Source organism: Hylaeus volcanicus, chromosome 1, assembly GCF_026283585.1.
Source record: "Hylaeus volcanicus isolate JK05 chromosome 1, UHH_iyHylVolc1.0_haploid, whole genome shotgun sequence".
Lineage (NCBI taxonomy): Eukaryota > Metazoa > Arthropoda > Insecta > Hymenoptera > Colletidae > Hylaeus > Hylaeus volcanicus.
In genome coordinates, this window is record NC_071976.1 from 35,098,045 (window position 1) to 35,111,941 (window position 13,897).

Consider the following 13,897-nt stretch of genomic DNA (forward strand, 5'->3'; position numbering starts at 1 on the left):
AGTATAATGTTGTTTAAAATATTACTAGCTTTTTAATTTAAAGAACTGCAATGTACTATGTTTTAACACGAAATTTTGAGATTGTGTTAGGTGTAGGACAAGGCTCTGTAGGTTTTATTACTTGTGTGCTAAGATCTGCGATTCTTTGATCTTTTAGTTTCATCAAAGTTTCAAGATGAACCACTTTTTGTTGAAGCGAATTTATAACTTCATTCTTTTCCTCTAGCTGTTGTTTGAGTTTGATGAAAACTTGTCTTGGAACAGTTTTATTCGCTATCTCGTCAGAATTAAGTATCGACTTGATTGCCTCTTTTCGAACAATAACAATGTTTAGTTTAATTAATCTTTCATACCAATGTCATATGTATCATTTGTCTATGTGATTCAATACTTTTTATGATTTTTTGCCTACCTCCTTTTTCATCTTCCTCGTATGCAGAGTACAAAGAGTCTCTGTCGGCATTGCAATCTTTTAAAATTTTAATTCGTACATCGGTCAACACTTTTTCAATAACTCCCGGTTGCGAATTTGCTAATTGATAAATTACATCCTTTCCCAATTTTATGTCGAGCTTAGAAAGTACCTTGCGATTCAGGGTGCACCAATTAACTATCTTTTTTGCAGTGCTGTTCCCAGGTATGTAATTGTGTATGTCCACGTGTCTAGGATAATATCGTTTTAACAACTCGGCCATAAAAACTAAAATTTACCAGGTGAAAGGTTTAACACATATCGATAACTGAATAGTTTCGCTAAAATCGACAATCATTTTTTCTTGTACCACCGTCAGAAAAATCTCGAGCAAGGTTTTTCTTTGGCCTGGAAAATGTCATTTGCTCGATCCAAATGTATATTTCCTCGAGGTTATCACCGGTTTCCGATGCGAGGCTCATATTTCGATTTTATTTATGACGATAGAATCTGAAAATAACTTCTTTATACATTGAAATTTACTAATGACATCGTCGTGTATGTCACCTGTCAATCTGAAAGTTAGTAGACTGTAAGAAGACATTATAAACAGAAAGTATTTTGAATGCAACTTCATTCTACTTCATCTGGTTTGAGAATCTTAACAGAATTACATTCTGGACATTTCATTTTCGCGCGCTTGCATCAGATGAAGTAACGGTAAACGTCTTAACGTCTTAAACGTCTTAAACGTCTTAAAAATATTATTCTAATATTATACTGTATAATAAACCTAACGATTTTGATTTATTCCACGTAAAGGAACATTCTTAGTTGATTCGAAACAATTATCCAATTCATTTCGCATCTCTCCTACTTTCTAATATCTGTATGAATCCTACTCTAATTATGCGATTACATTTTTTAAACCGTTATTCTAATACAAACTAATAACTAAGAATACAAACATATAAAAAGAACATTGAATCGACCAAATTTTATTCTCGTATACGAAAACTCGTACGACGCACTATAGATATTTGTATCGCGTACATTTTATGTTACATTTATTTTTATCTGTCTAAAAACATGTGGTATCGAGTATTTCAAGCATTAACGCGCAGGTGGAGGTAAAATTCGGATAAGTCGTCGACATAAAAGCCTCACGAGAAAGTTAAAATGGTGAAAGAAGTTCTCGGAAAACGTGATTGTATTAAAGGTAAACAGTAGTGCGTCACAGTCACCGAAGGTGCTGTAAGACAGTGAATTCGAGCCTGCGTTCACCCGTAGTACGGCATTTATAGAAAAGGCGCACGCCCGTGTTCCACCGTAAGGTTTGGAGGATCAGTGGCTCGCTCAGCTTCAGTGGCACAGTGCACGCACGAGGGATCGAACAGAAGGAAACGAAACTTCTTCGTCTTCGATAGTTTCCTTATTCAATTTCCGCGATCTGTTCGATTTAAAAATAAAAAAAAAAAATTATTGAAAAGTGAATTCCATCAGTCTTCTCATAGAATTCGAACTATATTAGAAACGTTAAATTCAAAAACTATACATTTAAAAAATATATTAACTCTTCAACGATTGATGCGTCAAGTTTTCGAACCAGTTGTATTTAAAACTATATCGTCGTAAGAGTTTCTTGTGAACGGTGTATTGATTCGTAAAAATCGCCCGGTGTCCTCTAACTGGAGAGACATGGCTGGCAAGAATTATTCTAAGGGTAAGTGACTAAACATATATATATATATATTCTATACAAGTTATCAACTTTGTGATTGATTTTTTGAGAAACTGAAGAAACTGAGAATTTCACATTTGGAGTTTCATCTTTTTATCATCGTTTCGGGAGATCATCCATGTGACCTTCAAGCGTCCTCTGGTCCAGATCTTTATATAGTGACATATATCTACGACTTTTTCATGGAAATATACAAACGTATAGTCTCCCGCTAGAAAACAATTTGATAATCGAGATGCAATAATGCATAAATAAATTGAACTACAAGAAAATTTTGTTTGTATATGCGAAACGATTGAAGGGAGAGATTCGCGTCTGATGTAATTTTAAAACGAACTCGTAAAAGCGCGCTTCCGCGCGTATCCGTAATAAATTATCCGTAATTAATCCGTAATTAAATCCGTAATTAATTTATGCTTTCATCTATGGGATTTTATCGTATCGACGATTTACAGTGTCTCGTATTAATATTCAGTTTCGTATACCATAATTCAGTTTATACATTTCTGTGTTGTTGTGTGATATTAGAACGTATGTTCTGTTTAACAGAAATGTAAATTTTATTTATTTAACGTATCGAATGTGTAACGTAGCAAACAATATACTAGATAATGTAGTATTTTGTCGGATAGTCCTTTTGTTTAATTACATGTCCCAATCGATTAGGCATATTTGAAGTAATTTTTTCCAAGTAATTAATTGCAATACACTTCCGAACTTTCAAATTCACATTTCTGTTAAACAGATGTACGTTCTAACATATCACACAACAAAAAATATATCAACTGAATTATGGTCAGGTGTAGATTGCAATAATGAATAAAGTACTATATTGTTCGAATATTAATACGAGTCACTGTAGTTCAAATTTAATTATTAATCAAAATATAGCGATTTGTCGACCTTCGCAGAATCCAATTTAGATATTTTATTTTTGCATGTCACGTATTCAACAAGTGTGCGTGGAGGGGTAGTCTGGAACCATATTTTATGTTCCATTTGACCTATATTTTCAATGGAAATAACTGTGACCAATAAACAGCGACGAGAACACAAATAAAGAAAGGGCGCCTCGAGTGTTACAAATTACAATCATCATTATTGTTGGGATGAAATTTTAAAGATTCGTGAATCTATATTCGAATGAGTCAATTGATCAACATTTACCACGTTTATTAACACATTCGCTATCAGATGTTTTCCACGATATTTCTATCGGATACGACGTAATTACGTGGAATACAATTTATAGAGTTAATTTTAGAACATGAAGAAAACCAAGTAGAATATTTATACTTGAAATATGTCACGTAAGGAAGCGCTATTTTCACTTATGCGTAATTCTGGCGCTTACCGCACTCGTGCCAAGAATGTCGAAGACCTGAAAGCACGTTCACCTGTGTTTCGTGCCATTCGACACGTCCTCCACCCGTATTTTGTGGTCACGTGTCACCGAGGATATCACGTTTCAAATACATCACGTGACTTTCTATTACAGATTTTTTTTCTTTTATTTGAAAAAAAAACTGAGACCACTATTTAATTCCGAAAGGAATATTGAAATCTCGAAAATTTCTTTCTCACGTGCAATTACTCATAAAAATCCGAAAACTTTGTCAAGTTGTAGTCAAGTAATAATCCTCCCTTAAATTGAATATTATTTTTAAATATATTTACCAGTTTAATAAAGAATGAAATATTTACAGGAACAAGGAGTATCATGCTCCCTATGCGATACGTGATGGCGATCATGGGTTCTATTGGACTCGCCATCATTTATGGGTTTAAGGTAAACGTAAGCGTAGCGATTGTGGCTATGGTAAACCACACTGCTGTAAAACTATCCTCGATGCATGACTTACAAGTCGAGAATACAACTGCGATTACCGCGGAAGAGTGTCACCACGATAGTGTTTCTTCTGATATGGCAAAAGCTGTCGTCGAGGTACATAAATTACATATTTATATTATTATATCTTTTAGTAGAGTATAGCAATAAAAAATTGATACGGCCGCTCCTCTAAATCAGCAAAAAGCATTTTAAAATTCTTTCGGAAATACATAGCTTAGAGTTCAATATAACAGAATCGTGCGAAAACTTTAGTTTAATAATGAGTTTAATAATAAACTCTACGAAATAAGTTGAATAATGTATCGTACTGTCCGAATATTTTTCATGTACAATATTTCTAATTTCCCTGAAAGATTTTTCCATTTTTCCAATTAAAAATAATTGATTTTCCTAACTTCTAGGCCTGTTTCTTCGCTTTTTCTGCCCATGATCGCGAATTATTCAAACGAGGTGATATAAATGGAAATCGATGCTTACCGAATGCATTTCTTTATTATACTGACCTTTTTACACGACAACTTCAAACAAGTGCTCGTCTAAGTTTGTAGATAGCGTTTCTTTTACGCAATTCAGTAGAGTGGGCAAATAAATAATTTGGTGACGTGAAAACACGCTTTTTTTTTTGTAATTGAAAAACAAAATTTTTTAAATATTTTGCACGAATCTGTTACATTGAACTGTAAGCTATGTATTTCCAAATAAAAATTATTATTATCATTAAAAACAAAAGTGAAAAGAAAAAGTTAGTGGGCGAGTTTGAAATAAGAGTACAATTGAATGTACTTAATTAATTTATTTATACAGGATGGTCCGTTTGTATGGAACGAACCATTGCAAGGTCTTATTTTATCGTCCTACTTTTGGGGGTATATGGCGTCGTTGCTTCCGGGAGGAAGAATGGCTGAACTATTATCCGCGAAATGGGTGATGAATGGATCCGTGCTTCTGAACGTCGTAGCGTCTATACTATCACCTGTTGCTGCCCAAATCCACTACTCCCTCTTCATCGTGATGAGAGTCATTCAGGGAATCGGTGGAGTTAGTATCGAGACACTATTAAAACAATAAATATAAATCCATGTATTGCTTGCCATATTTAAAACAAATATTACAATTAAGCTGCGGTTTTATTCATTTATGATGTATATTATATGGAATACATATGCAGAATACAAATTATATAATAAAATAATAATATAAATATTCTATTTTCCTATACAGTGTAAAATCGTAATTGTATAGTATAATAGTGAGTAATACAGAGATATTTTGTACTATAGGGTGTAACATTTCCTGCTATGCATGTCATGGTCGCCAAGTGGGCTCCACCGAATGAGAGAAGCGTTCTCGCCTCGATCGTTTATGCGGGTAAACAATCACTTTCTATTGTAATATGTGTCTTCTTCTTTCGCTATAGAAGTAAACATTTGCTTGCTACAGGAACCGCGTTAGGTACTGTGATTTCTATACTTCTGACGGGTATACTAGCCGCAAATCTCAATTGGACATGGATATTCTACATAGAAGGAGCACTTTGCTTAATTTGGTGCACTGTCTGGTGGATATTGATCGAAGACAGCCCGGAAGAACAAACGAAGTTTATTACCCAAGAAGAGAAGGACTACATCATGCAGTCTTTGGGCCACAGTAAAAATTTCATTGAAAAAAAAGAGGTTTATTGATTGTTATTAAATTAATGTTTAATAAAATTGCGCGTGTATTTAAATATTTCATAGTATCTCACTTTACAGAGATTAGCGGTTCCGTGGAGGGAAGTCCTAAGGTCTAAGCCATTTATGGCTATTTTAATAGCACACTTCTGTAGCAATTTTGGTTGGTACATGTTGCTTATCGAGCTGCCTACATTTATGAATCAGATTTTAAAATTCGACATGAGCTCGGTAGGTATTATTGCTTCAAATTAGATAGAAAAAATATCTAATTAACGAGACGTCAAAATGTTTTTGTTCTCAGAATGCTGGTCTCTCTTCCATGCCATTCTTATGCATGTGGATTTTCACTATGATTCTTAGTAAGGTACTAGCCGTTATGCAGAGTAAAGAATGGATCACGGTAACAACGTCGAGAAAAATTGGGACACTCTTTTGTAAGTTTCTTATTGATATCATCCAGTGTGTATATTAGAAACATGAAACGAATATAATTAAAAATTATTCCAAACGTTATTTTCAGCATCTATAGTACCCATGATCTGCTTAATAGGAGTATCTTATGTTGGCTGTAATCGAATATTAGCTGTCGCATTAATGACAATTGGAGTAACTTGTATCGGTGGAATGTATAGTGGATTCTTATCGAATCATATCGATATTGCTCCAAATTTTGCTGGTACACTCGTTGCTATTACAAATTGTGTCGCTACCATTCCTGGATTTGTAGTGCCGATATTTGTAGGAAAATTGACGCACGGAAATGTGAGTAATTGTATCAGCGTCTTATTATTTATCCATTCAAATCTGAATGCACAAGAATATTTTAAATATAATAATAACACTTTATTCGTTGACTATTTTATATATTTCTATTTACAGCAAACTATAGGAGCCTGGCGAATCATATTTTTCGCGACTGTCGGATTGTACATAGTTGAAACGATAGTTTACACTATTTTTGGAAGCGGTGAAGAGCAGCCCTGGAACAAAACTAAACCAACCGACGAAGAAGCAAGCGATCAGACATTATCTTTAAAAGACGATACTAGGATGTAAATTTAATTTATGCATAGAACGACTTGAAACAATATTTATTAATGTCGTACGTATATAATATTACAGTATTACTATAAATACGCATTTTTTCGACCTTATATCATGTTAAAATAAGAACTGTTATTTTATTATCTGTACATAAAAAAGACAGTAGATAAAAAAAATGGGGCCCTTTCGCACAAAATGACGGTTCAGGTACAGATGTTATCCTAAATTTTAAAATGTATTTTCGACTCACTTACCTTTATCGTACCCTTACTATTTTACAAAAATACATCGGTCCCCAATTACTACCGAGACTAGGGACAACGATATGACCATACTTTAAATCAATATCGCCAAATCTATAGATACACTTCAAAGGCGACAATGCTTCCGTCATATCTCTACAACAATTATATAGAATACAAATAATAGCTACAAATAGTACGAATAATCTTACTAAATATACGTACTTTACGATCATAACGGAATCACTTTCTTCCCATGCTTTTTTTAATGCTACGTGCACAACACCATCGTTTTGTATAGGACTGAGGGAGCATGTTGCATAAACAACAATGCCTCCAACTGATACCAACTTTAATGCATTTCTAAAAAGAGAAAATATATTAATTGAATACCATGTCAAACAAATAACATATATATATACATATATATGTGTCATAATATATGTACACTAACGTTAAAATTTCGGATTGAAGTTCTGGGATTTGTAATCTTTCCTTAAGTCTAGAAGGTTTAAACATATTGTTTTCGTCAGAGTGTAACACATGTCTATCTGTTGTGCACGGCACATCGACTAAAATCTAGAAAAATATAAATATTGACGCATTAAGTGTACGTTTTATAACACACATTATTTAAAAGATGTTAATCGATAAATAAACGTTTAGCAATACCTTATTGTATATATCTTTCTCGTCTATTGCTCGAGCATCCTGTTCTGTTACAAATAAACTTTGCTCATCACATAAATTTAATACGTACTGCTCCATGACATTGTTTATTCTGTTCACTCTAGACTCCACTTTATCATTAGCCACCACCACCTTAGGCAAAAGCGTTTGAAGAATAGTTAAAGCTTTACCTCCAGGTGCTGCACACATATCGAGCACAATATCACCTAATTGTAAATCAAGGGCTAATATTGGTAATATAGATCCTCCATCGAACAAATAATAATCTAGAAAATAAAACTTCTTTATCAATAACATTTACATGCATCTGCTTCAGTATTTTTCTAACTTCATCACAAACCACCACATACATATTCAATATGTTACTTAGTCCAAAATTAAGAAAACAATACAAACCTAGAACACCAGTGGTTCCTCTTTTTGGATTTGGGAACCTGACTTTACTTTCTGCTTCGAAAGTATATGCATGCAAATGTTTTGGGAATGAAAGAACATATTCTTTTACAATATGTACTTTAAACTCAGGTGCTTTATTGTAAAAGTCATAATGATTGGATTCGAGTACCCAATCATCCAAACCTGTGAAATTCATTTATATAGATCTAATACGTTAATCATTAATGTTTTAATAAAAAATGTTACTTAAACTAACCCTTTATTTTTGTGGCAGGTATATACTCATGAAGCAGAGATAAATTTTTGGATGAATCAATGATACGATTAGTTTCTATAGCTACTTCATTTAAATCTTTATTTATAGATTGTAATTGTATAGATTGTAGTGGTTTCTGAGTTGTAATCAACTCTTCATTTTCTTCTGATGTTAACTCCTTTGGTACATGTTCATGATCAGCTGGATAGATTGACTCAACTTCAGTTGACTTAATATTAGATATAAAAGTATCTATTGAACTCTGATCATTTTTAGTCTCAATAGTTTCAGACTTGGGAGAATGAGCTATAGTTTCATTAAATACATTGTATAATACTTTCAAATTGAAGGCACCAAGCAACTAAAATAATTTGTATTGTGTTAACTTCAACTTTGTTTCTAATCAATAAGTTTAATATATAAATTCATAACAAAATATACTATATAATAATAACATTTATGACAACAAACATACCTCCAAATCTGATTTTATCCTTTCTGTATCACTAAAATTATTAACCACAGCTATATATTTACTTTCTTCTTTCAGTAATGCAGCCCGTATGACCTGCCAATTATCTCCATATACAGACCCATAAAATTCATCAAAGTGTTGCAATGCTTTGTCTTTTGCAGTTTTCTTTTTCCTTAATACACTCTGTGAAATGTAATTATTTAACAATTATTAAAGAGAATGCATTTGCAACATGTTTACAGTTAAACAGAATAATCAATTGTTAATTATAGAAGTACATGAATACAAACCCAATGATTTGGTCCGTTTTTGTACCTAACCGATACTTTTACAAGTTCTCCTAATCTTAATTTATTAACTAGCAGAGCCATTTCTTTAGAATGTTCACAAAATGTATTTAAAAAGTTTTAGCATGTTGAGGTTATGCGCTTCGTGAAGTTTCAAACGAAAAACAGAGGGTGCTTACCACTGAAATAGTCAGACACCAGGGTCGGTTACGTGCATTGGTGGGCCCAATGCAGAACAAAAATATATTTTTATTATTGTATAACATTAATTTTAAATGAAAGATTTTATATAGTAGTTCGTTCACAAAGCAATAAATAAAATTATTATCAATTTCAAGACGACATCAGAAAAAAATCAAGCAACGGGCATGACTCTCCGAATATGGAATTCTATGTATTGTTATAACGTATTTATTATACTATTATCTATATTATCTTATCATACTACTTTATTGTAGTACTATATCTATTTTATGAAACTATTAGAATGTTATCTTCTTATGCTCTTATATACTTATATTATATAAAATAATATACCCTACGTATCGAATGTGATATTAGTTTAATACTTGCACAAATAAACTATTTATAAATTTTTTTCCAGTGAAAAGTAACCTGTGTATAGTTTAGAAATCGCAATTCCCTTTTTTCTTGTGAGAATTCTCAGTTACGACAGATGTTATATCGTATGGTAGCTGTATAGTTGTGCTTTGTAAAGTAAACATTGTTATTATTTTAAAAAGTTTACATAGCATCTGTTTTCGACAACTCCCTACCGCTCGCCAACCTTGCTGGTCCATGTCCTGAATTGCAATATTTGAAATCCGATAACCCTTAGATACGCTCACTTCTTTCTTACAACGTTTATCTAAGACGTCTAAAGGAAATTATTGTAAAACTTTATTGATTTCTGAGATATTCAAATGAACAATTTACCTATAAAAGAAGAAACGAAAATGAACTGTCCTAAATAGCGTTTACGATACGTAAACAGTCAAAGCGAACGCACCCAGAGCTCAAAGGTGCCAAGGGCGGTAAAACGTGTTACAAGATATCGCCAACCGATGGCGTCACCTGTGCATTCGGTTTTCTTTTAAACGCAAGAAGTGGTCGACGTCGATTAACCGTTAGTGAGAACTGTGTAAAAGAAGAAGGGCGTGAACTGCAGGCACAGGTGAAGCAGGACACCGGCAAATCCACCCGTTACGGTACTGTTGAAGCTACTTGACTAACACTGGCCGTCGCGTTTCCTTTTTTTTTTTTTCCTTTATCAGTTCAACGCTTGTTTCTGCGTAAACCGATTTTTGTTCCGCTATCCTCGCGTTCTTTATCGCGGCAGGCGCGACAGAGGGAAACAAACAAAACAAGACACGCAATACGTATCGTAGCTACATATTATCAGATGCGGACACGACAAGGAAGCGACGTATTTGTCGTGACATCGAGATGAGAAACGTGCCGAGCAAGATGGAGCGAATGAGGGATGGTGGGGACTGGGGGGGGGGGGGACAACACATCTTTGCGCTCCCCTCTTGCGAAGGCGCCCGTGCGCTATGAAACGTGGCTGTTTCGAAAGTTTCAACTCGAAGAGCCTATTTTAGATGCTATAAACCGTTTCGACTTGTAAATCGTTTTCGGCGGTGTACAGGTCTCGGTACCTGAACAATAGGATTGGAATGGATCCCGGGAACTTGGAGGTTTTCCCGATGATTTACGATACGCTGCCGCGCGGAATTTTTTTCTTCCCGTAATTCAAACGTTAGGTTATGTCGCGTCGCATCGTCCCTCGATTCTATACGCGTTTTCGAGAACACGGGACCCGACGTGAAAATAGCGTCGCCGCCATACACCTCGAATCTCGAGATATCGAAGTTCTCGCAACGCGATTCAAGTTGTAAACGACTAGAACTCCTTCGCGAAAGTTTTATAAGCAGGTCTGGAAACACGACTTTAAAGTTGACCGTTGTTTCAAGTGTTATTATCGCAAGGGTGACACGCGAATAAGATATTTGTTATTCGAATAACGGAGACGGGCGAAAAAGTAGTTCTATTCGTTATGTAAATGATAAAGGGATGTATAAAACATGAAGTGTGCATGCCTTTGTGTTCGTTAGCATGTGTACGTGGGATATTGTATGCGGTATTTGTGTTCTGGATGTCATTTTTGCGCGGATCGGATGTTTTTTGTGAGTACGTGTAATTTTATTTTTAATGTGGTTTCTATGTGGTTAATAGCGAATTTTTGCTTTTCACGTATGTTTTTGTGTGGTATTTCTCGCATTTTTGTTTGGTGTATGATTTTTTGTACCGCATCTGATTTTTATATCGTTTTTGTGGTACCTGTCGCTTCTTTGCGTGTAATGTATTTATTGTGTGGCATTTGTGTAGTTTTTTTCTAGGTCATGGCAAATGCTATGCAATCTATACAAAAATTCTAATCAAAAATCTATACAATAATGTTTTTCTAGAAGGTTGGTAATTTAACATATAAAAACAAAAAAACGATTAAATATTTCTACTTCAACTAAAGTTATAAGTGATTGAATATGAAGGCACAGAATTAGTGTTTACATCTAATATATTGTATCATTTAATAGCTAAAGAATACAAATTTATTTGCAACAAACGAATTAAAATTTATCTAGATAAAGCGTTAGTCGGTATACGTTATGTAGATAAAAGTGTATCCATCTCTGCTAGACAGGCTTTGAGTCTCAAGTTCTCAGAGCTCGAGGTTCTGTTCAAGCCATAAACTCTACCCTACCCTTTAGGGTCGAATCTCACCTCTTACATGCAAGCTTCGAGGAGCTCAGCCTTTAAGGTTGAGCCTTAAAGGGTGGTTTCTAGTTTCGGACGTTAAAATGTGGTCGAAATTAATATGACGTAAGGTGACCTATTTTTGCAAGAGTGTGCAGCGTTTATGTGCCGTAATATGGTCACGTTAAGGTTAGGACCGAAGCTATTTACGAAGTATTCGGAATCCGGATTTCTCCAAAACACCGAATATCCGAATATCGGTTACATTAACACCTGTTGGATTTTTAAAAAAGACAGTTTATACATATATCTGCAAAACTATTCCGAATATTTTCATATCGGATTCATGAGTAAATTTATTTTTAATCATAGAAGCACATGATAGAGAATCACTGTTTGCGACATTGTTTCCTACAAAATTATATGAAATAAATACACGGTGAGATCGCGGCGCTACGGAAATCGTAACGACGGCCGAATACTTTATTCACGCGTTCGGATGAAACTCCTAGCCCTTGTTAAGGTTAAGCTTTAAAGCTTGGACGACTCCCAGCTTTATACCTTGCTATCGTGGAAACATTTCGACGTGTCCCGATATCAACAATGCGAGGTTGTGAATCGAGCGAGGCCGGCGCGATAATCTTGTTACCCTCGAAACGCGTACAACATACCGGTGAAAGTCTCCACTGTACGGTAGACACGAGAGTTCAGTGTTCTCGAGGGGAACGAAAGGAGAACGTTGCGCCGGGAGATCAGCTCTTTTGCTCCGTGGAGATCAGTTTAGTCTATGGGGTGCGGTAAAACCCTATGCGCTCCACACACTTGCACGGTGTGCATGCGTGTTCATTGTCACGCATACAGAAACTCTTCCTCTCGATGAATCTCGACGACCCGAATCGCTCGACAGCGAAGCTGGTTTCGTGGATCTCTTCATGAGAGGCACGTCGTACGCGATTTGTCGGGGCACGGGGTGTGACGGGGACTCGAGGCATCGTAAAGGCAATGCACTGTAAGGAGCTCACGACGACTATACCCTCTCCCAACCCCTCCCCTTGCCCCCGCGCCGTCCGCCCTACCTCTCGATCTTTTGCCACCGTCCCTTTCTCTCCCTTCTTTCTTTTCGTTCCCTCTCTGCCTACCCTCCTTCTCTTTCCCTCCCTCGTTCCCTCTCTTTCTCTCTGTCGCTCTTATCAGAGCCTCGACTGCACGACCTCACTCATACTCTCCCGTTCTATTGCTGCTCGGCTGATCTCTCGAGGAGGGGCGCGTTAGGGCGCTTCGCCAGCCACTCGCGCATCTTAAACGTTTCTGACTTGGTGCGTGCCGAAATTTTCTTCGTACCATATTCTTTCTGTTCTTCTCTCTGGCCCTCGAACTCTCCCATCAAACTCCACCCTCACCCGCTCTAACGTTGCTTGCCTAATAAATCGCAGAACGGCAAGATTCGACGGGTAGGGTGCAAGCCAGAGTCGGGTCTTTTTTTACCCATGCCGATGATCTTTTATTTATGCACTCATCTCTCGATTACTGACGTGCTTTCTATGACCATCTCATTTCATGCGATGTCAATTCAAATGACCGAGAAGAGGACTTTTTTCTTCAAAACTTGATCCACAACCTACTTTCAACATTATTCTAACCTTATTTTGGTTGATTTGCGACGAGTTAACCAAACGCTGTTGTTTAGATAATTCTTCTTAGATGTCTCTGTTCGATCTTCGTAGTATTTAATCGTTCATCGTAAAAATGAAATCGAGATGACTGATGACTAATGACCGTTCACCAACGATGGATAACGATCGATAGCAATGGGTGACGATTGATGACGCTTGATTGGTGATGGATAATTTCCCTTCTGCCTTGCAGCGCGCCAATGTAGAGGGAAATTGTAACCCTCAGGGGCTGTAGCTATGTTTAATCGTAGCTACGATACGGGCTTAGCGATCCCGAGGTACCCGAGCCGAATAATGTAAAGCATGGTAATATAAGAAGTTAAGGATTGATGTAAAACGATGTAAATGTGATATAGTAGAAGAACGCATATGTGCAAGACTGGTAACAAGCAAGACTGG

General features: G+C 35.8%; 4 protein-coding genes across 11 annotated transcripts in view; 2 read left to right on the forward strand and 2 right to left on the reverse strand.

The window, feature by feature from the left end:
* Nucleotides 1–47: 47 nt before the first annotated feature.
* Nucleotides 48–3,954, reverse strand: LOC128873894 (sperm flagellar protein 1-like). 3 transcript variants are annotated; one of them, XM_054117892.1, is made up of 4 exons: nucleotides 3,831–3,954; nucleotides 783–922; nucleotides 413–700; nucleotides 48–309 (listed from the first exon to the last, which is right to left on the reverse strand). In XM_054117892.1, exons 2-4 carry the CDS (start codon nucleotides 892–894, stop codon nucleotides 56–58), a joined length of 654 nt encoding a protein of 217 aa, XP_053973867.1. In that variant the 5' UTR covers nucleotides 895–922; nucleotides 3,831–3,954; the 3' UTR covers nucleotides 48–55. The 3 variants fall into 3 exon arrangements, with proteins under 3 accessions (XP_053973867.1, XP_053973877.1, XP_053973857.1); XM_054117902.1 differs by lacking the exon at nucleotides 3,831–3,954 and adding an exon at nucleotides 3,508–3,773; XM_054117882.1 differs by lacking the exon at nucleotides 3,831–3,954 and having other exon boundaries at nucleotides 783–1,188.
* Nucleotides 1,536–6,911, forward strand: LOC128873861 (putative inorganic phosphate cotransporter). Of its 4 annotated transcripts, XM_054117841.1 has the most exons (9): nucleotides 1,536–2,135; nucleotides 3,860–4,098; nucleotides 4,810–5,043; nucleotides 5,286–5,373; nucleotides 5,446–5,678; nucleotides 5,757–5,906; nucleotides 5,980–6,112; nucleotides 6,199–6,440; nucleotides 6,558–6,911. In XM_054117841.1, the coding sequence occupies exons 1-9, from the start codon at nucleotides 2,111–2,113 to the stop codon at nucleotides 6,732–6,734; spliced, it is 1,521 nt and encodes a 506-aa protein (XP_053973816.1). In that variant the 5' UTR covers nucleotides 1,536–2,110; the 3' UTR covers nucleotides 6,735–6,911. The 4 variants fall into 4 exon arrangements, with proteins under 4 accessions (XP_053973816.1, XP_053973806.1, XP_053973798.1 ...); XM_054117831.1 differs by having other exon boundaries at nucleotides 5,286–5,678; XM_054117823.1 differs by having other exon boundaries at nucleotides 6,199–6,911.
* On the reverse strand, nucleotides 4,920–9,265 carry LOC128873880 (5-methylcytosine rRNA methyltransferase NSUN4). Of its 3 annotated transcripts, none has more exons than XM_054117869.1 (9): nucleotides 9,072–9,265; nucleotides 8,782–8,964; nucleotides 8,307–8,667; nucleotides 8,051–8,233; nucleotides 7,637–7,920; nucleotides 7,419–7,543; nucleotides 7,190–7,327; nucleotides 6,977–7,120; nucleotides 4,920–5,058 (listed from the first exon to the last, which is right to left on the reverse strand). In XM_054117869.1, the coding sequence occupies exons 1-8, from the start codon at nucleotides 9,150–9,152 to the stop codon at nucleotides 6,979–6,981; spliced, it is 1,497 nt and encodes a 498-aa protein (XP_053973844.1). In that variant the 5' UTR covers nucleotides 9,153–9,265; the 3' UTR covers nucleotides 4,920–5,058; nucleotides 6,977–6,978. The 3 variants fall into 3 exon arrangements, with proteins under 3 accessions (XP_053973844.1, XP_053973827.1, XP_053973836.1); XM_054117852.1 differs by lacking the exon at nucleotides 4,920–5,058 and adding an exon at nucleotides 6,530–6,669; XM_054117861.1 differs by lacking the exon at nucleotides 4,920–5,058 and adding an exon at nucleotides 6,754–6,866.
* Nucleotides 9,266–9,827: 562 nt separating this feature from the next.
* The window catches only part of LOC128873825 (protein tramtrack, alpha isoform-like), a 90,868-nt gene continuing 86,798 nt past the window's right edge, over nucleotides 9,828–13,897 (forward strand). Inside the window, exon 1 of the mRNA XM_054117770.1 lies at nucleotides 9,828–10,276. The gene's annotated coding sequence lies outside the window, so the exon portion shown is untranslated. The remainder of the gene's footprint in view (nucleotides 10,277–13,897) is intronic.

Excerpts from the sequence above, each read along its gene's own strand:
- LOC128873894 (XM_054117892.1), bottom strand. The coding sequence starts at position 894 with ATGAGCCTCGCATCGGAAACCGGTGATAACCTCGAGGAAATATACATT. Across the intron at positions 701-782 it reads TCGAGATTTTTCTGACGGTG|TTTTTATGGCCGAGTTGTTA; the intron begins GTACAAGAAAAA and ends GGTAAATTTTAG. Across the intron at positions 310-412 it reads CGAGGAAGATGAAAAAGGAG|AGGCAATCAAGTCGATACTT; the intron begins GTAGGCAAAAAA and ends TTGTTCGAAAAG.
- LOC128873861 (XM_054117814.1), top strand. The coding sequence starts at position 2,111 with ATGGCTGGCAAGAATTATTCTAAGG. Across the intron at positions 5,044-5,285 it reads TCATTCAGGGAATCGGTGGA|GGTGTAACATTTCCTGCTAT; the intron begins GTTAGTATCGAG and ends TTTGTACTATAG. Across the intron at positions 5,679-5,756 it reads ATTTCATTGAAAAAAAAGAG|AGATTAGCGGTTCCGTGGAG; the intron begins GTTTATTGATTG and ends CTCACTTTACAG.
- LOC128873880 (XM_054117869.1), bottom strand. The coding sequence starts at position 9,152 with ATGGCTCTGCTAGTTAATAAATTAAGATTAGGAGAACTTGTAAAAGTA. Across the intron at positions 8,234-8,306 it reads ACCTGCCACAAAAATAAAGG|GTTTGGATGATTGGGTACTC; the intron begins GTTAGTTTAAGT and ends TGAATTTCACAG. Across the intron at positions 7,121-7,189 it reads GATTCCGTTATGATCGTAAA|AGATATGACGGAAGCATTGT; the intron begins GTACGTATATTT and ends TAATTGTTGTAG.